A 21,845-nucleotide genomic window follows, 5' to 3' on the forward strand; every position below is an offset into this window, starting at 1 on the left:
AGCAGGCAGGCAGGGGGCGGAGGAACGGAGACCCGGCGACGTTTGGGGAGGTTTGGGCGCCTCTCCAAATATCCCCAAACGTCGCCGGGTCTCCGTTCCTCTGTGCCCTGCCTGCCTGCTTCTTTCCACAGCGGAAAGAAGCAGGCAGGCAGGGGGCGGAGGAACGGAGACCCGGCTTCGTTTGGGGATATTTGGAGAGGCGCCCAAACCTCCCCAAACGTCGCCGGGTCTCCGTTCCTTCTTTCCACAGCGGAAAGAAGCAGGCAGGCAGGGGGCGGAGGAACGGAGACCCGGCGACGTTTGGGGAGGTTTGGGCGCCTCTCCAAATATCCCCAAACGTCGCCGGGTCTCCGTTCCTCTGTGCCCTGCCTGCCTGCTTCTTTCCACAGCGGAAAGAAGCAGGCAGGCAGGGGGCGGAGGAACGGAGACCCGGCGACGTTTGGGGAGGTTTGGGCGCCTCTCCAAATATCCCCAAACGTCGCCGGGTCTCCGTTCCTCTGTGCCCTGCCTGCCTGCTTCTTTCCACAGCGGAAAGAAGCAGGCAGGCAGGGGGCGGAGGAACGGAGACCCGGCGACGTTTGGGGAGGTTTGGGCGCCTCTCCAAATATCCCCAAACGTCGCCGGGTCTCCGTTCCTCTGTGCCCTGCCTGCCTGCTTCTTTCCACAGCGGAAAGAAGCAGGCAGGCAGGGGGCGGAGGAACGGAGACCCGGCGACGTTTGGGGAGGTTTGGGCGCCTCTCCAAATATCCCCAAACGTCGCCGGGTCTCCGTTCCTCTGCGCCCTGCCTGCCTGCTTCTTTCCGCTGTGGAAAGAAGCAGGCAGGCAGGGCGCAGAGGAACGGAGACCCGGCTTCGTTTGGGGAGGTTTGGGGAGGTGCGCGCGCACCTCCCCAAACCTCCCCAAACTTCGTCAGGTCTCCGGACGGCGGTGGCTTGGGAGAGGTGAGCGCGATCCCGGAAGCTCCAAAGCCTCGGCCGCGCACAAGTCCTTGGTAAGTTTTTTTGTTGACTGGAGTATAAGCCGAAGTGGAATTTTTCAGCCCAAAAAGTGGGCTGAAAAATTCGGCTTATACTCAAGTATATACGGTAATCTCTTGCTATTACCAGTTCTTTTTCCTCATACTCTAATAACTGCTTTTCTGTGACTTGAATACACATCATTGACTCTCAATCCTTAGAAACCTATATTTGAACACTAAATGTATATTGCATGTGCTGTGTGAACTTATGTGTGCTTGCAGAGTGAAACTGATTATGGGCCCTTTTTAGTCAGTATTCAAAATACAGGGCTAAGGCTTGGTCATGCGTCTTGATGATGACAAGGGAGATCTGAATGGTGGGTGAGAGGAGTTGGATCTTCGTGGTCCAATTGGTCTATTGGCATTGTTCAGTGCCATCTACTATAGTATTTATAGTCTGATCCTGGACAGATCTGTGTGGGGAAAATGGGTTATATATCAAAAAATGAGCATTTGTCACCTATCAGTGGATTTCTTATTACCGTATATACTTGAGTATAAGCCGACTCGAGTATAAGCCGAGACCCCAAATTTCACCCCCAAAAACTGGAAAAAGTTGTTGACTCGAGTATAAGCCGATCCGCCGTTCTGCAAGCCTCTGCCGCCAGCAGAGGCTCGATCCGCCATTTTGCAAGCCTGAATACACAGTCGCCGGGTCTCCGTTCCTCTGTGCCCTGCCTGCCTGCTTCTTTCCACAGCGGAAAGAAGCAGGCAGGCAGGGGGCGGAGGAACGGAGACCCGGCGACGTTTGGGGAGGTTTGGGCGCCTCTCCAAATATCCCCAAACGTCGCCGGGTCTCCGTTCCTCTGTGCCCTGCCTGCCTGCTTCTTTCCACAGCGGAAAGAAGCAGGCAGGCAGGGGGCGGAGGAACGGAGACCCGGCGACGTTTGGGGAGGTTTGGGCGCCTCTCCAAATATCCCCAAACGTCGCCGGGTCTCCGTTCCTCTGTGCCCTGCCTGCCTGCTTCTTTCCACAGCGGAAAGAAGCAGGCAGGCAGGGGGCGGAGGAACGGAGACCCGGCTTCGTTTGGGGATATTTGGAGAGGCGCCCAAACCTCCCCAAACGTCGCCGGGTCTCCGTTCCTTCTTTCCACAGCGGAAAGAAGCAGGCAGGCAGGGGGCGGAGGAACGGAGACCCGGCGACGTTTGGGGAGGTTTGGGCGCCTCTCCAAATATCCCCAAACGTCGCCGGGTCTCCGTTCCTCTGTGCCCTGCCTGCCTGCTTCTTTCCACAGCGGAAAGAAGCAGGCAGGCAGGGGGCGGAGGAACGGAGACCCGGCGACGTTTGGGGAGGTTTGGGCGCCTCTCCAAATATCCCCAAACGTCGCCGGGTCTCCGTTCCTCTGTGCCCTGCCTGCCTGCTTCTTTCCACAGCGGAAAGAAGCAGGCAGGCAGGGGGCGGAGGAACGGAGACCCGGCGACGTTTGGGGAGGTTTGGGCGCCTCTCCAAATATCCCCAAACGTCGCCGGGTCTCCGTTCCTCTGCGCCCTGCCTGCCTGCTTCTTTCCGCTGTGGAAAGAAGCAGGCAGGCAGGGCGCAGAGGAACGGAGACCCGGCTTCGTTTGGGGAGGTTTGGGGAGGTGCGCGCGCACCTCCCCAAACCTCCCCAAACTTCGTCAGGTCTCCGGACGGCGGTGGCTTGGGAGAGGTGAGCGCGATCCCGGAAGCTCCAAAGCCTCGGCCGCGCACAAGTCCTTGGTAAGTTTTTTTGTTGACTGGAGTATAAGCCGAAGTGGAATTTTTCAGCCCAAAAAGTGGGCTGAAAAATTCGGCTTATACTCAAGTATATACGGTAATCTCTTGCTATTACCAGTTCTTTTTCCTCATACTCTAATAACTGCTTTTCTGTGACTTGAATACACATCATTGACTCTCAATCCTTAGAAACCTATATTTGAACACTAAATGTATATTGCATGTGCTGTGTGAACTTATGTGTGCTTGCAGAGTGAAACTGATTATGGGCCCTTTTTAGTCAGTATTCAAAATACAGGGCTAAGGCTTGGTCATGCGTCTTGATGATGACAAGGGAGATCTGAATGGTGGGTGAGAGGAGTTGGATCTTCGTGGTCCAATTGGTCTATTGGCATTGTTCAGTGCCATCTACTATAGTATTTATAGTCTGATCCTGGACAGATCTGTGTGGGGAAAATGGGTTAAAACTCAGTCCTGGCACAGTAGAATGACTGTTCCTCCAGAAGCCATCTGGAGGAATGGCTGGAATACCATCTTTGCCTTGGTGGAGCAGTGGGCTAATGCCTCCTTAAGTAACACCAGCTGCCTGCAATTAGTGCAATTAGTGCAGGTTCGCGTCCCACCAGGCTCAAGGTTGACTCAGCCTTCCATCCTTCCGAGGTAGGTAAAATGAGGACCCAGATTGTTGGGGGCAATTAAGCTGACTTTGTAATAATGCCGCTTGGGGTGTGTGTGAAAGCCCTAATAAGCAGGCATATACATAGAATGAAGGCTACTGCTAAGCTTGTAAGCCGCCCTGAGTCTTCGGAGAAGGGCGGGATATAAATGGAATTAAAATAAAAAAAATAAAAAATTCCCATTACAGAGCAGAGCAGGTCTTGGAGTCATGTCATCTGTAATAGTAGGCAGCATGAAAGAATAGTCTCTGGGTAGTTGTGGAACAGAAGGCTTTATTGATTGTCACTCATTCCCTGTAATCTCTTACTAAATTACTTACAAAGTTCATTATCTGGTGGCTAGATTCTGTTCTGTTCCAGCCTACAACCGGCCCTGCAGAAATGTCAGGGACAACCCCTTTGTTATATTCAGTAAGCTGGAATTAAGCCAACCAAATTTATATGCAAAAACTAAACGAAACAGTTCAAAACAGAGTAAAACAAATACAGACCGAGACTATATCAGAAGCTCTGCAAACGGTTGCCTTCAGCAACCAGCACCTCCCACACATTCCCCTTTTAAACAACAGTCTCAGGGCGTGGCTTCTCTTTGCCTTCTCCCAAGGTGCCTCATTGCATTTCTTTGTTCACTTCTGCTTGTCTGCCTCCTGCTTCAAGCGTCCTTGAACAAAGCCAGCTGTGGATCGTCTTTGTCTAATATTTCAGGCTCACACAGCTGGGTCTGAGGAGGAACAAGACAGGAGGGGCCTGGCTGAGAGCTCTGCGATGCATCTGCAACCAAAGGCTCTCCAACCCCCCCCCCCTCCTCCTCAGAATTGTCCGATTCAGCTGCCGAAACCACAGGCTGACGCTGAATCACAACAGATTCTTACAAAGCTAATTACATGGGACTGCCATTGAAAAACATTTAGGAACCTAATTTGGTCCAAAATGAAGTAGTCCACCAACAGTTTCTATCTGTTTTATCATTTGCCATATATATTGTGGGAGCTTCACAGATTTTATTTGGCTTCTGGATGCAATCCAAGTTGTTGGTTATTACCTTATAGCTAAGTGTTTGTATCTGCAAGACTGTTAAAGAGAATTCTGCCAGTCCAATAAGAAAATCAAATAGAGGGCATTTACAGATACTTCCACCTAGTGCAGGGGTCAGCAACCTGAAACAGTGAAAGAGCCACTCGGAACCGGTTCCCTCACAAAAGGAAAAACTGGGAGCCGCAAAAAATTGTGTGCACATGCGCATACATGCGCACATGCGCAGAACAGGGTTTGACTGAAGAGTGGAGCCAAGGCGAGATATGCACCTACCCTGCATATTTGAATTGATTGGTTGAACTTTTTTAGTCCCACTTTTTTTTTTGGACTGCACATGGCAGAGGACTGGGAGCCGTAGGAGATGGCTGAAAGAGTGAATGTCAGCAAGGTGGGACCCAGAAATAAAATACCTTAATGGTGGCAGATGTTCTACTGGGTAACAGCTTATCCCCCCCAAAAAAAGATGGCCTTATCCCAGTTGGTAGGTTAGAAAATGGTTAAAACTCACACTCCTATAAGTCTTTTGAAAACACAGTTAGTGTGTTGCTAAGGTGAATGAAGATGCCAGTGCTTGATTTATGTTTCTTGTTTAATCTTGATTTTAAAAATACTGGCAACCTCATAAAAGGAAGCCCATTTATTTGACTCATTAGTTGCAAGGATTCTATCGATATCTAGAATATTAGGCTAGAAATTTCAACATTGCTATTACTGGTGGCTTCTTTCATTCCATTCCTTTGACATCTGCTCTTAGCAAGGGAAGATCAAGTTCTTGACACTTCTGTTCATTATCACAACAGTTAATTCTGATTAGGGAGGGAGGCTATCCTAATGGTGATGACTTCCTAATGATCTTTGACATTGGCAGTTTTTTCCTTCTTCCTTTCTCTTAAGAGAAGCAAAACCCGCTCCGTCCATTGATGGATCCAGTGGGGTTCCAGAGAGAGCATGAGGATTTCTGTAAGGATCACTTTGCTTGTTGAAAAGGGCAGATGACTTTGACTTTGGACCATATAACTCAGACATGTGAAACACAAGGCCCGTGGGCTGGATGCAGCCCACGATTAGCCGATATTTGGCCCTCGGGAATGCCCTGGAGATGGTGGACTGGCCCCCGCTGCCCCACCCACCCCGGTGGCCCGAAGGTGCGCACACAGGAGGCGGTGAGTGCATAGGGGCCAAAGGACGGCAGCAGGGGCTGCGTAGCCCACTGTGAGTAGCCCTCCAGCAGTGCTGCGACAACACCAGAAGCACGTGGAGTTGGGTGGGGGCACATGATGCAGACCGCTGGACACACCTATTCCATCCCATCTCTTTTTGGTTGGAGAGCAGGTCACCACTGCTCATCTCTTCAGCCTCCTCATGGGTCTTGGCCCGTGGGTGGAGCGCATTCCCCTCATGCACTTCAGTACCCGCCATGGCTGCCAGCCGCTCACACAGGTCCGTCAGGCTGCCGCCCAGAGCTACAGGCCCGCACAGCACAAAGAAGGCAAAGCGGTTGACTAGGAAGCCCTGGGTAGAGTGGTAGAGCACACCCAGGGCCAGCAGGCAAAAGGCCACCCTGATTGGGGAAAGCTTTATCCCCATCAGTGCCATGGCACACAATCCTGGCTGGGACTGGGCGGCTATGGTGCCAATGGGGATCGTGACTTTCCCTGCTCAGGGTGGCCTTTTGCTTGCTGGGCATGCTGTACCACCTTTACTCAAAATTTTTAGCCAGCCACTTCTCCTCCTTTATGCTGGGCAGGCCTGCCATTCTGAGTGGTGGCGGCAGCCTAATGGACCTGCGTGAGGTGTTAGCGGCAGGGGCCCAAACCAGGGACAAGGTGCAGCTTAACGATTATGCACAAGTGGAACAGGCTTCACATGCGGGCCAAGGACAAGATCTGTAAGGTGGCCAAGGAGATGACTGTTCTGAACCAGCCCTCTTCCGGCCTTGTAGTAAGGCAAACCCCTATTTAAACAGAAGAGACTGGAGAGCGTCCAAGGCTGAAAAGCGTTTGCCAAGATTTAATAGTCAATTAACAGAACAAGAAACAAAAACACAGGAACTTGAATCCTCAAGCGGAAGGGTTGCTTTCAGCAACCAGCCCTTCCCCAAACACTCCTTTTATTTAGAGCTCAGGGCGTGGTCTCCCTGTGCCTCCTCCCGAGGAGACCCGCAGCCTTTCTCTGCTTGGTCCTGCTCGACTGCCTCCTGCGTCGGGCGTCCTTGAACAGGACCAGCTGTGGGTCATCATCCTCCGCACTATCGGGCTCACGCAGCTGAGAAGAGGGCCCCGGCTGGGAGCTCTGCCAAGCCTCCAAACCATCATCAGCCGGTTCGTCTCCCTCCTCCCCCTCATCTGAGTCATCCGATACATCGGAGCCGGCTGTCGGACCCACAGGCTGGCCCTGAGTCACAACAATGACCAGCAGTGACCTGCTCTCTAACCACAAGCAAAAATAGATGGGACGGAGTAGGCACATCCAGTGGTCTACATCACATGCTCCCTCCCCTGCCCTCTTCCACCTGCTGCTGGAGGGCTGGCCCAGTATTCGCAGCTGGCTGTGGAGCACCAGAGTGCACCTGTTCAGGGGCTGGCAGGCTGTGGCTGCTGATGGACACTGTCAGCCACCATGTGCTCACTGGCCTCTGTGTGCGGGAGCCAATGGTGTCAGGCAGCAGCTGCCTCACCTTGCCTTGCCCCTCGGCAACAGCACCTCCACCCTGTCCCCTGCCTCACCTAACCCCACAAGACAAACCTCCTGCCCATTACCCCACCCACCAGAGACCCCCTGGTTCTCCCCCAACCCTGCCCGGCCCCCACAGGTGTCCCCCCCACAAGCAACGTCAAGGTGGCCATGCCACCCTGCCCACGCCCACTCAGCCATGTCCACCATAGCCACACCCACCCGGTGGGCCACGCCCATCCGACTTCCTGAGGGCACCACAATGCTGATGCAGCCCTCAATGAAATTGAGTTTGACACCCCTGATATAACTCCTATGCAGCCACTTTGTGTACCAAATCAGTGTGCACCTTGGTTTACCAAGGAGTTCTGGAAAACAAAGCACAAGAAGAGAAGTCTGAAGCAGCATTGAAGGAAGAACTGGAGTGAGTGATTGGACATGGATAAGAACCCATATTAGGGATTACCATGTGATGATAAAGGCAACAAAATGCATTATTTCTTCATCCTTATTACATCCACTGATACCCATTTAACAGTCTTGTTCAGGTTCACCTGGTTCCTATTGGATAAGGAGAGCCCATTGGAACTTCTGCTGAGCCACTCTGAGGACTATTTTTTTTTTAAAAAATATAACTTTTACTTAGTTTACTTTACTTAGTAAAAACTAATACAAAAGAATAGAAAATAGAATGAAAAAAGTGCAGAAAAAGGAAGAAGAATAAAAAGAAAATAAATATATAAAGTGACTTCCAATCTTCATCACAACAAATAAAAAAAATTTAATAACTTCATACTCTCCAAGGCTATCGCTTCCTCCCGTATTCCATTCCTTATTTATGAGCAAATCCATATCAGCTTTTCAATCCTGGTTTCAGTAAAAATTCCCTAAATGGTTGCCAGAATGTTGGCAAAAATATTTTATTTGAACCATGATCAACCAACTTTATATTCCTTCCTTTTACTTTTAAGAGTATTAATCTTTAATTCAATCAAATATTGCCGTAGGATTTGATTTCAATTCTTCTCAACACTCAGATTTCTTCAAGGCTTTAGCAAGCCTCTTTGTAAATGCAAGAAGAAAACATTTTCCAGCTCATTCTCTTGATTGGTCGTTTGTATTTTCCTTTTAATTTTTAAAATCAAGCCATTTTCTTTTGCATATCCAGAAGTGTCCTTTTCCAAATTAGTTTCTTAGCCTGGCATTTGTAGTTCCACATTCTATAGTTTTTTTTTATCTTGTGAAATAAAATTTGTTCAAGATCTGCCATTCCTTCATTAGCATCTTTTAGATGTACTGTGAACCCATAGAAGCAGACCTGAGTTTTGATAGTGTTGATATTGTAATTGCTAACTTCTGGTTTCATTCTTCAGAAATCCCCTGTACTATGTTGAATGTGTAAGCATTTTGTCATTTTGTAAGTCCCAATATTAATTGACATGAGGTGCATATTTTTTGCCTTAGAATCTTTCATCCTTCTAGTATCCAGTTTGCAAAATCATACAGTGAGGGAAAAAATTATTTGATCCCCTGCTGATTTTGTATGTTTGCCCACTGACAAAGAAATGATCAATCTATAATTGCAATGGCATGTTTATTTTAATAGTGAGAGACAAAATAACAACAACAAAAATCCAGAAAAAAACATTTCAAAAAAGTTATAAATTGATTTGCATTTTAATGAGTGAAATAAGTATTTGACCCCTTCGCAAAACAATACTTAGTACTTGGTGGCAAAACCCTTGTTGGCAAGCACGGAGATCAGACATTTCTTGTAGTTTGCCACCAGGTTTGCACACACCTCAGGAGAGATTTTGTCCCACTCCTCTTTGCAGATCTTCTCCAAGTCATTAAGGTTTCGAGCTCCCTTGAGTTCATTGACAAGATCTACCCATGTAATTCTGGGTTGATCCCTCACCGTTCTCATGATCATTGAAATTCTGGCTGAGGGGATGAGGTTCTCACCCAAGATTTGACGGTATGTGGCCCTGTCCATCATCCCTTTGATGTGGTGAAGTTGTCCTGTTCCCTTAGCAGAAAAACACCCTCAAAGCATAATGTTTTCACCTCCATGTTTGATGGTGTGGATAGTGTTCATAGGTCATAGGCAGCATCCCTCCTCCAAACACTGCAAGTTGAGTTGATGCCAAAGAGCTCGATTTTGGTCTCATCTGACCACAACACCCAGTTCTCCTCTGGATCATTCAGGTGTTCATTGGCAAACTTCAGGTGGGCCTGTACATCTGCTTTGTTGAGCGGGGGGACCTTGCAGGCACTGCAGGATTTCAGTCCTTCACGGCTTAGTATGTTACCAATTATTTTCTTGGTGGTCACAGCTGCCTTGAGATCATTGACAAGATCCTCCCGTGTAGTTCTGGGCTGATTCCTCACCATTCTCATGATCATTGAAACTCCATGAGGGGAGATCTTGCATGCAGCCCCAGACCAAGGGAGATTGACACTTATTTTGTGTTTCTTCCATTTGTGAATAATCGCACCAACTGTTGTCACCTTCTCACCAAACTGTTTGGCGATACTCTTGTAGCCCATTCCAGCCTTGTGTAGGTCTACAATCTTGTCCTTGACATCTTTGGAGAGCTCTTTGGTCTTGGCTGTGGTGGAGAGTTTGGAATCTTTTTTTTTTAAATCCCATTTATATCCCGACTCAGGGCGGCTTACAATCTAAGAAGCACAAATCAATGTGCTTAGGAGTAGAAATGGATCTGGGGAAAGTGAAGTCTATTAAGGGCAGGCTCCCTGAACTCGCAAATAGTTGCAGAGTTTTTTACAGTGAGGGACAAAACCATTGCAGCATTCCCATGCTCACGTAATTAAACTTTGGGTGCTTGGCATGTATTTATGACAGTTGGACTGTCCCAGGGTCATGTGATTACCATTTGCAAACTTCCCAGCTGGCTTCTGACCAGCAAAATCAATGGGGAAGCCAGATTCACTTAACAACCACATGATTCACTTAACAGTTGCAGTGATTTGCTTAACAATTATGGCAAAAAGGTCATAAAATGGGACAAAACTCATTTAACAACTGTTTTGCTTAGCAACAGAAATTTTGGGCTCAGTTGTGGTCATAGGTAAAGCACTATCTATATTAGTTTTAATGTTTACTTGTGAACAGCCCAGAGTCATTAGTAGTTGTGTGGTATATGTATAAATTTAATAAAATAAGTAACTGGTATTACTTCTACACTTATTCAAGAAGGCAAACAGAAAAAAAAACATAACATTAAGTAACCATATATACTTCATTAGCTTTATAATCCCATTTCTTCCATTTAAAAAGAAATAGAAGTAATAAAGGGAGGGAGATGGGCAGTTAAGAAATATTAAATATAAATAAAATGAAAATGAAATGAAAATAAATAAAAACAGACCCCCTTTTGTTGATTCTTTGTTTACATATTATCTGTGTAATCAGCAAAGTACGGTTGATTATATCAAAATAAAAAATATTCATTATTGTACAACTTGAAAGTCTTGCATACTTCTGGACTATAATAGTGACATTTATTTCTGTTGTATTGGGTTTTTTTTTCTCTAGCATTCATCTGTAATTATGAAGCATGCCAGGTGTTCGGCTACATAACAAATAGCTGTGATAATTTAACTGCATGTTGTGACCTGTAGTGAGCATCTTAATAATTTTCTGCAAAATCATTGCAGTATATTGGGTTGGGGGTGAGGGGAAGAAGAACAATTTGCAACATTCACTTTTATTAATTGCATAACAGCTAATTTATTGCCTGCAGCATGTATATTTTTGACTGATTCTTTCTTCTTTTTCTTCTTTTATCTTACTTCAGATGTTCATCAAGTATATAAAGGTTAGCAATATCTTCATAATATTGAAAGCCTAAAGCATGGGTACACTTTCTGGCTCCGCACACTAATGCATGAAAAGAACAGAGCCTGCCAAGATTCCTTCTGTTAACTTTATGTGAAGTTTTATTTTATCTTTACTTTATACAAAAACTATTAATTCATTTTCACTTTTCAGTTATTAAACATTTTTTATTTTTCAGGTGGAGTTGGTATCGCATTTTGGATCGGAACATTTTTGTCCTTTAAGCCTTATAAGGTATTAATGAAAAATATTTCTATTATTAAGCTAAATATCCAGACAACACATTGTTTATTAAGCACTAATGATTTGTAATTATAATATATATATATGCAGAAGCCCATCCTCAGGGAACTTCTTCCTATCAGAATGTATACTTCGGGCTATTCTATTTGTTGCATTTATGTGATACCTTCCTACTGGTTGATTACTGTGTTGGTGGACGGTGATTGGCTATTGTTTACTTGTGCTGCCAAGTCCTCAATTCCTAAATATCTGATAAGCTGGTGATGAATTCTGGGCTTTACTCCTGGGCCCGTTTCCCAGGCTTTAATCATTTCCCTGGCTATCTTGCATGGCCTACAGTCTTAGTAGCTGCGGAATTGAATGGATGTCCTTGTTCATTGCAATGTGAGGTTGCCAATGAACTTGGGTCTCCTCTTCTGGCTGCTTGCTTGTGTTCTTGCAGTCTGATGGTAGCTTCCTCCCCATCTGTCTGCATAGTCACAGGGGCAATCCATGCAGAAGATCTGGTAGATTACATTGGAAGTATCTCCCACCTCCAAGCAATCATTGCAATGCATGATTTGTCCTCATATGGTAGCCTCTGGGTGGTGTGCGATGCAGATATTGGAAGCTGCGTTGTACTGTTTTGCGGTGGTTCTCCTCCTACCTCCTGGGCCGCTCGCAGTCGGTGTTGACGGGAGGGCAGAGGTCCACCCCGATATCTCTCGTTTGCGGAGTCCCTCAGGGGTCGGTCTTCTCTCCCCTCCTGTTCAACATCTATATGAAACCTCTGGGCGAGCTCATTCGTGGTTTCGGGGTGGGGTATCATCAGTACGCTGATGATACCCAACTTTTTCTTTCCACCCCGAACCAACCCAGTGATGCACTCGACGTGATGTCCCGTTGCCTGGAAGCGGTCCGGGTTTGGATGGGGAGAAACAGGCTTCGTCTCAATCCTGCCAAGACTGAGTGGCTGTGCATACCGGCATCTTGGGTTAACCAGGTTGTTCCATCACTAATGATGGGGGGTGAGGTGTTACACCCCCCCCCCCCCGTCGATAGGGCTCGCAACTTGGGCGTCCTCTTGGATTCACAGCTCAATTTCGAAGACCATATAGGAGCCGTGACCAGGGGGGCTTTTGCCCAGCTTCGTCTGGTGCTCCAGTTGCGGCCCTATCTGGACCGAGATGCCCTACGCACAGTCAGCCATGCGCTCGTGACCTCCCGGCTAGACTACTGCAACGCTCTCTACATGGGGCTGCCCTTGAGGACCACGCGGAGCCTTCAACTGGTGCAGAATGCAGCCGCGCGAGTTGTTATGGGAGTTTCCCGATACTCCCGTGTAACACCTCTTCTCCGTGAGCTGCATTGGCTTCCGGTTGCCCTCCGGGTGAGATTCAAGGTGCTGGTAATGACCTATAAAGCTCTAAATGGCTTGGGTCCGGATTATCTAAGGGAACACCTGCTGCCGGCATCAACTTCCCATCGTCCTGTGTGCTCCCACAGGGAGGGCCTTCTCAGGGTGCCGGTGGTTAAGGAGTGCCGGCGGGTGATCCCCAGGGGGAGGGCATTCTCTGTGGGCGCGCCTGCCCTTTGGAATGATTTACTGGTGGAACTTCAGACCGCCCCCGATCTGCATTCATTTCGCCGGGATCTGAAAACCTGGTTTTTTAATCTATCAGGCCTGGACTGAAGGGGTTTTAGCTTTTAATATTGTTTTAATTGTTGGGCTTATGTAATTTAATCTATTTTAATTTATACTATTTTTATATTATATTTTATGCTGCCCTGTAAACCGCCCTGAGTCCTTCGGGAATAGGGCAGTATAAAAATTTAAATAAATAAATAAATAAATAAATAAATAAATAAATAAATAAATAAATAAATAAATAAATAAATAAATAAAATGTTTTTGATATGTGGCAGGATGTGCCATATAGTAGTTGTTCTTATACCTTCTTTCTTCATTTCTCTTCCTTGCATATTGGACAGGCATCTTGTAATAAATGCTTGTGGATAACCATTCTCCCTGAATTGTTCATGTAGGCAGCTTCTGTCCAGTTTAGTTTGCTGGGTACTACAGTGGGTTCTGACACAACTCTTTTTATATGATAGTGGATGGTTCCTGTTGAAACTAAGACTGCTTAGAGTGTTGGTGGCCTTGTGATAGACTGTGGTTTCTAGGTTTCCATCTTCCTGTCTGTTGACAAGCACATCTAAAAATGGTAATTGTCTAGCCGTTTCTTCCTCCATTGTGAATTGTATGTCTGGGAAGATGGGGTTCAGTAGGGTATGAAAGTCTTTCAGTGCATTTCTTTTGATGATGACAAACCTGTTGTCCACGTGACGGCACCAAAATTTAAGGGTGTAGTTTTGAAATGCACAGTGTTCTAGTTCGCACAGGACAGTTTCTGCAATGACTGTTGATATTACGGATCCCATGGGAGTCCCTTTTATTTGCTCATACATTTCCCTTTTAAATGGAAGAAGGTATGTTGGCAATACTGGAATACCTTCATGATTTGTGTCCAGGTTAGGTTGGTTGGATCTGTGTTGTACTCTTCTTTTAGTTTTTTAATCTATTACTTTGTACACTAACTGAGGAGGAATGGATATAAATAGGGACACTACATCAAAGGAGACCATGATCTCATCAGGAGCCATATTTAAGGCTTGTAGTTTTGTCAAAAATTGCACAGATGACGTGATTCTGCTGTTCGAGGGTAGGTCAGGAAGCTTAAGCATTGTGCCAGCCATTTAGCCAAGTTGTAGATCGGGGTATCTCATAGTGCTACAATTGGTCTGAGGGAGACTCCTACTTTGTGTATCTTGAGGAGTCCATAAAATCTCGCTGGGGCGACATCTGTTGCTTTCACTTTCCAACGTTCTTTTTCTGTTATACAGTTGTTTTGTTTGAGTTGGCTGAGATAACCATTCATTTGTGTAACCATGATTCTCATCTCTGATATCTTTGCTGGCCCATATGCTGAGGAATCACTGAGCAGGGCGAATGTCTTCATTTCGTAATCTGTGCGGTTCATCACTGCCATTGAGCAGCCTTTATCAATTAAATAATAACGTCCTGATCTTGTTTCAGGTCTTTCAAGATGCATTGCTCTATTGGGCTGAGTGTATTATTTGGTTTGTGTGCAACCAGCATTGCCAATACTTTTTGTCTGATAGTACGTTTTCCTGACTCTTCTACTCTGAGTATGGATTCTAATTTATTGCACCACATAAATGTGACATATAGAATAGCCCAAAGCACCCATTCTGGTAGATAGAAGGTCCCTGAGGATGGGCTCCAGCACGAGTCTGAAAGCTTGGAAGACTAAACTTCTGATCTTGGTGACCAACCCAAACTGGATCTTGCAACATTATCCTGGGACACATATAGTTACCTTCATTTGTAGTCATGTCTGTGATAACCTCGACTAGTGACAGGCTAGGGAAATGCATTGCACTTCAGTTTTATCAGTATGCTAGGTTGAAATTAAGTCTTTTGTGTAAAAGGAAACAATCATGATTTATTACTTCTTTAAATAGTTTAATTAACATATGATTTACAGGGTGTTTGGAACTAGCATGGTTGAAGAATATGAAGAAATTGCTGATTCACAATATCATTCTGAAAAACAAGAACTGTTTGATGAAGATTATGGTAAGCAGTTGCTCACAATTTAAGATTAATTATAATTTCTTAATAATTAAGGAAAGACTCACCTGGAAGACTTAATTTCATTTATTTATGAATTAGAAAACAAGCCTGAGTTAAGGAGTAAGTAGGGTTGCTAAAAGAACTACACAAGTGTAGATATTTATTTTTGTAAATGGAAAACTTTTAAGGAACTCACATTAAACAGTTAGAAAATGGATAACTCCCTCTAAATCCCATGTGCACACATACATTCACATTGCAAAGTTATTTGTACATTGTATTATGCAAGAGTACTGTGTTATCTATCACAAAATTCACCTTTTATTTACAGAGATCAGCAAGTTTGTGTATCCTTTAGAAACTCTTTGTTGCTGCCATTAGAGTCTTCATTACACAGATTTAGGGAAGTAAATCATTACCCACTCAAAGGAGATCTTTGCAGACTTCATCTGCATTTAATTAAATGAGTCATTTTTATGGTTATAGTACATCACAGAATATAGAATCATAGGGCTAGAAGAGATCTCAAAGCAGAGACTTTACATGATCCTGGTTCTGCAGTCTAGTTTTTAAAACTTCTGAAGCCAAGCCATTAATTGTGCTCACTGTCAGGAAATTTCTCCGTACTTTAGATTGATTCTCTCTTAACAAGCTTCCACCCCTTACTTCTTGTTGAGGATTACCTATAAATAGTATTAGGTAGCTTGGCTTTGTACTAGCCATTTGGCTTGTGCTTGTTTTTTCCGATATTGGCTTTAGCCATGTCTGTGAGTTTTGGCTTGTTGATTATTCCCAGGGGTATTTACAAAATGGAAAATACATTTTGCTTCAGATGAGAAAGAAACATTGGAAGTTCTGAATTGCAAATGCAGCACAATAGAACTGGAACCTCTTGGTAGTATGTGTTTCAACTGAAACAAAGTCCAGATGGGTGTTAACAGGTGAGCAGGGACATACTCGTACATTGTGTCCTTCTCCTGTTTTCTGCATGGACCACCTACTGATATTTATGTTGCCTTCCTTTTTGCTAGATGGGCACCCATAATTATTACAGAGTTGGTTAGTGGGAACTGAGTCTTCATGTGTAAGATGGCTCCACTCAATAGACAGAAAATGTCAATCATTAGAACATTCCAAAGATACTCACTCTACAGATACAAAACCTATTATTTGTGACTACAGGCACATAAAGTGACGTACTAATAAATAAACAACCTTATACTGGTAAAAATATGCTTTAAAACAGACATGTCAAACATGTCCGGCCCATGAAGTGGTTTTATGTGGCCCGCGAAGCCATCGTGGAAACAGTGAGGGAACGGCCCCCACTGCCTTGGCCCTGGCCCAGAGACCCTTCTCCTGCCAGAGATCCTCAGATCTGTTCCACTCCTGCCCAGGCCCCCATAGGCACCCTTGATGCAAACGATGTAGAGCTGGCCACGCCCACCCAGTAGGCCATATGCACTCTAGCCATGCACACCCAGTAGGCCACGCCCACCCTGGCCATACCCACCCGGCCCCCTGAGGGAACCACAATGCTGATGCGGCCCTCAATGAAATTGAGTTTGACACCCCTGCTTTAAAACAATGTCCTAAAACCCTTGTGAAATAGTAATTAAAACTGAATTCCAAAAAATAGATGACTTCAAAGTCATCCCAGTAAGTTCTGAGACCTAGTTATAGTTTGACAGCTCAGTTATAATCCTTGAAGATTTTAATTTCATCTAAAATTAAAATTGGGGACAAAAAATTTTCAGCATGAAATATTTTATTTTTCTTTCCCTTTACTTCCTGCTTTTTAAATGTCTGACCTGCTTAAGAAACTCAACAGTTTTCAATTATTATAAAACTCATTTGGTTAATAATATGGATTTTTGCATTTTAAAACTATGCTATATATATTACTGAGGTATTACTGAGAAACAATGTAGTGATTAAGAAACAAATTTCTGTATTTTTTTTGGTAAACAATCACAAAATGGACCTAGAAAATATCTAAAGTCTATTCCAGTTATCATAGTACCTTTGCATTCTTTAGTAAGGACATTGGTTTAGTAAGTGTAAACTAGACAGACAGACAGATAGATAGATAAATAGTCCTCATCTTACACCCGCAATTGAGACTCAAATGTTCAGTCATTAAGTGTGATGTCACATGATTGTTTTCCTCAACAACCACAATCCTGGCATTTCCAGTTCCAGTCATTAAGCAATCCCCTCAGTTGTTAAGTGGACAGAGTGAAAGAGTTGCCTGCTGGAGGGTCTTGGACCTGCATCGATCTGAATTCCTCCAGCAAGCAGCTATTTTGCTCAAAATGGGCTGCTCATAAAAGGGTTTATCCTTGAGCAGGTCTGAATCCCTGTGGTCTAAGATTAGATGTAATCTCTGGTTTGAGTAAGCTACAATGGAAAACGATGGATTTGTCATAGGTTCTTAGGGAGCTCTAGTCATTGCGTTAATGATATGTTTAATAGGAAAGGGTCCAACAAACTTAGGATCCAATTTTTTGGAAGGCTGTAGAGATTGCAAGTATTTTGTAGAGAGGTAGACTTTGTCTCCAACCTTAAAAGGTTTCTTCTCCACCTTTTTTTTTTAATTGACCTGAGCCTTATAGGCTGCTCTAGCCTTATCCAGAGCTTTTCGTACTACTGGCCGGGTATTTTGCAATTGCCTAATTCACTCTTGCAAAGAGGGAATGTCAGGTTCTTTAGCGGGTAATTCATGGGAACAAACGTTTGACCATTTGCAACCTGGAAAGGGGTGAACCCAGTAATTGAATGCACACCATTATTATAAGCAACCTCAGCAAAAGGCAACAAATCAGTTCGATTATCTTGTTGATAGTTGATAAAGCATCTAAGAGACTGTTCTAGAACTGAGTTCAGTCTCTGTCCCACCAGTTATTTGAGGATGATGACTAGATGATAGCCCCTGACTAGAACCCAAAAGGTCCAGAAAAGCTTTCCAGAACATGGAGGTGAACTGAACTCCCCTGTCTGAGATTATACATTGTGGGGTCCTGTGAAATCGATAGATGTGTTGCAGAAAGAGTTTACCCAGGGATTTAACTCTTGGAATCTTTGGGCACAGGATGAAATGGGCCTGCCCAGAGAACAGGTCCGTAACCACCCAAATAACTATTCCCTGCACTTTCAGGAAGCTCCACAATAAAATCCATAGAGATCTCTCCAGGGTGCTGAAGGGCTCGCCAATGGCTGAAGTAGCCGGGGGAATTTTTCCCTGCTGCCACTTAGCTGTAGCACACGTGGGGCAGCTGGCCACATAGTTTTCTATGTCCTTTTCCAAAGAAGGCCACCAGAAGTGCCTCTTAAGCAGATGTAGGGTTTTGACGAACCCAAAGTGTCCAGCTATTTTCGAGTCATGCCCAGTCGCATCACTTTTAGTCTTAGAGCTGCTGGAACATATATTTTCTCCCCGACCCAAGCCAGATCATCTTTTATTAAACATAAATTATTATAATTCCAAAACCACTCATCGGTTTCCAATGCTATCTTGAACTCTTGGGCCGCCGTCTGTCCAGTGGCATTGTAGCCCTGGTTTGTGTGCTGGTGGTGACAGGTGCTGCTAATGGTTTAGGGGTTAGCAGTGGTTAATTACTTCAGATTTTACATTATTGCATTGCAGCATTCTATTTTTATTATTATTTTTATTATTATTTTTGAATTGTGGTTGTGAGTGCAGGGCTGTCTGTACTTTCCATTTTATTGAAAAGTTTTACAATACATTTTTTTAAATAGAAAAAACTCCCCCCTCCCCTCCCCTCTCCCCTCCCCTCCCCTCTCCTCCCCCCTCCCCGACTTCCCAGAGCTGAATACAGGGTATAGCGTTACAAACATAACTAAAATATGCTAACAACAGAAATAAAACATTAAATTCTATCGCACTTTAAGTCTCCATAGTCATAATTATATTACTAACAAATAACAAATAACTAATAATACATTATATAAAACCACTAATTCAAATGCTAAATGAAACTTTTAGTCCCATATTTATTCTGAATATATTCAATCCATCTTCTCCATTCCACAATATATCTCTGTTGCGATTGTTCTTTCAAATATGCTGAAATCTTTGCCATTTCCACCAAGTTAGAAACTTTCAAAGTCCACTCTTCTATAGTCGGCAGTTCCTCCTTTTTGCAATATTGCGCTACTAAAAGTCTTGCTGCCGTGATTAAATTCAACATCAATTTAGTGTCTATAACAGTAAAGTCTGTAATAATACCCAACAAAAACAACTGCGGAGAAAACCTTATCTTTTTCTTAAATATCTTTTGCATATTCCACCAAATTTTAATCCAAAGCATTGCAGCATTCTAGACAGGGTGTCTGCCAGAAAATTCTTCCCCCCAGGGAGGCAATGGATTGTAAAGTTGAATCGGTGGAAGTACTGAGGGTTTTCATGGCTTCGAGATTCTTGAGATCAGTCCACACCTGAAAGGGTATTTTACTCCCCTCCAGGAAATGTCTCCAGGTTAGAAGAGCCCATGGTACAGCATAGGCTTCCTTCTCCCATGCCTCCCACCTCTATTCTGTTTCAGATAACATTCTGGAGGTGTACACACAGTGTTGTAACTGGCCCTCCTTGTTTCTTTGAAGGAGAACCGTTCCTACTGCCACATCGCTAGCGTCGGCCTGAGTAACAAAAGCCTCCTCCAGATCCGGGTGCTTCAGTACTGGCTCCGTGGAGAAAAGTCTCTTTAGCTTTTCAAAAGCAGCTTGACATTCCCCCATTCATTTCAGCTGTTGGCAGGGTTTTGGCTTATCCCCACCTTTGGTTTTTAGCAGATTGGTGATGGGGAGCGCAATTTGTGCAAAGGAAGGAATAAAATTTGCAAAGCCTAGGAAGCTCTGGAGTTGCTTCCTGGTGTGAGGGGTCCCACACTCCAGGACAGCTCGCACTTTCTCCGGGTCCATCTCCACCCCCCACCCCCCGTTTGAGATTTGATAGCCCAAGAAATCAATGCGATCCTTGTAGAATTTGCACTTTGATAATTTGGCATACAACTTGGTCTGCTTTAAGACTACTTCCAGCAGTTCCAATTTTGGATCCACTTTCTCCTTTTCAGGAGGGGTAGGCTTCGAATTTTTCCTTTTAGCTTTTTTCTTTCCTCCGTCTCGTGTGATGGTCACCTTCTGAGCCCTTCCTTCCCAGTCCTCTTTCTTTCTGACCCCAAGCAGCCACCTAGCTCTGTCGCCTTCTGCCCAGGGTCCAGCCTCTTCCAGGTCCCTGGAAGTGCCTTCCTTGGGGTCTGCCAAAGTGATGTCTTCACTCCAGGCCTCTATTTCGCCCTCTTCCATTCTGCTGATAGGAAGGGGCACGTCGGTTGCGACCCACTTCAGTAGGGCAGCTGCCTCTCCGGGTTGGGCAGTATGCAGACTTCACCTTATGTGAGGACCTACCTCAACTAGGCCTCCCAAGAAAGCAGAACTCTTCAAACAGGCATTGCCTCAAAGGGAACTTTTATTAGGTGCTAGTGACAGCAGGGAAAAAAGCAAGGTCTGATGAAAAACCCGCACAAGCATTATATTAAAAGCAATATTTGTTACTCCTCCCTCCAGGGTCCATTTGAATCCCAGCCAATCCACAGGTGGCATATTGTTTTGGTAACTGGCTCCTTTGGCGAGCTCTTCAAGGTCTCTCTGGCTCCAAATGCGAAATGTCTCCTAGATAAGGGTGATTGATGCATTCCTTCTCCTGCGGGAAGGGCAGAGTGGCAAGACAGTGCAACACATCCCCAAAGCATCCCCCCTCCCAACAGAATGGCAGTCCCCAAAGAATGGTTACGAAAGTATGAATACTATAGGAAAAGAAGAAAAACATTTCTTTGGGGATCTGACACTATTGCTGCAAATGCCCTGTGCCACAAACCTTGTTAAAATCCTGCTTGGATTTCAGGATGGACCTTTTATAGCCAGCCCCTAGATACCAGAGGGACCCTCACAGCAGCAGCTTGTAACCTTCCCTGCCAATTTCCCCACTGACGTTCTTGGCAAGCTGGCAGAGAAGACTATCACGTGATTGCAGGGTGCTTGGGAATCAGCTGTAAGTGCAAATGGCTTGCCAAGGCCCCAGATTGCAACCACCTGACTGAGGGAGCTGCAACAGCCATTGTCAGCTGCCAACTCATGCTTGCTTGTGCTCTGCTGCTATTCGGTGACAGATTGTCACGAAGTGTGGGGAGGAGGAATGAAAGGGGAATACTTCAGGAAATGAAAGTAAGCGTTTTTCTCCTCGAGTTGCTGCCTCAAGATCACCGAGCTGAAAGAAGGAGGGGGCCGCATATCAAATTGAGCTTGGATTAACTGTTATGAAAACATCTTGCCCAAACCTGATTGGTTATAGTGGCGTGGGCAATGAGAGACAGTTAAGGGAGGGAAAGTAAAACTTAGGGATTTTGGCGTGTGATTTTCAGTTGTGGCTTTGCTCTACTGCAATACACTTGACCTTGAATAAACTACCTTTCTCAACAAATGGAACCAAGGATCGTTTTTATTTAGAAGTGTAAATTGTGGCAGATCCGACAGCCATAAATGTAGGCTTAGATTATAAGTCCCTTTGTTCGGGGCCATTGTAATTTCAAATAACCTTGAATGAATAGTGATTAAGCAAGAACTACCTGTATTTTAGAAAGTAGTTGTGAAGAATATTTTTCATTCTATTTATAAATCATTAAAAAATATAGAATTATTGAAATACGACCAAATCCACATCCATTTGTGAGTCGAAGCTTCATAAAATGAGTCTACCAGTATGGATATTACTATAACATCATTCTGGTAAAAGTTATTCCTCAGATCCTATATATGGCTTTTCTAATGAGGTTAATAAAAGCTAATAAGTTTGATGGGGCCTAAGGTAGAAAATAACAGTGTTAGAAAGCATTATATGTTCTTCTTTAAAAAAACAACACAGGACTAAATTTTTCATTCCATTTTTCAGAATTGTTTGTTTAGCTTGCATATTTGTTTTGAAATAT

The 21,845-nt window shown here is 44.7% G+C and overlaps 1 protein-coding gene across 4 annotated transcripts in view; it reads left to right on the forward strand.

The window, feature by feature from the left end:
• The window catches only part of SUCO (SUN domain containing ossification factor), an 81,714-nt gene that overhangs the window by 34,818 nt on the left and 25,051 nt on the right, over positions 1-21,845 (forward strand). For 3 of the 4 annotated variants that reach the window (XM_083357529.1, XM_083357528.1, XM_083357526.1), the window contains exons 12-14: positions 10,921-10,941; positions 11,140-11,195; positions 14,753-14,844. In XM_083357529.1, the coding sequence (XP_083213655.1) occupies positions 10,921-10,941; positions 11,140-11,195; positions 14,753-14,844 (169 nt within the window). The remainder of the gene's footprint in view (positions 1-10,920; positions 10,942-11,139; positions 11,196-14,752; positions 14,845-21,845) is intronic. The other variant, XM_083357527.1, reaches the window with a different exon arrangement.

The sequence above is a fragment of the Vipera ursinii genome (genome assembly GCF_947247035.1).
Source record: "Vipera ursinii genome assembly, chromosome: 3".
Lineage (NCBI taxonomy): Eukaryota > Metazoa > Chordata > Lepidosauria > Squamata > Viperidae > Vipera > Vipera ursinii.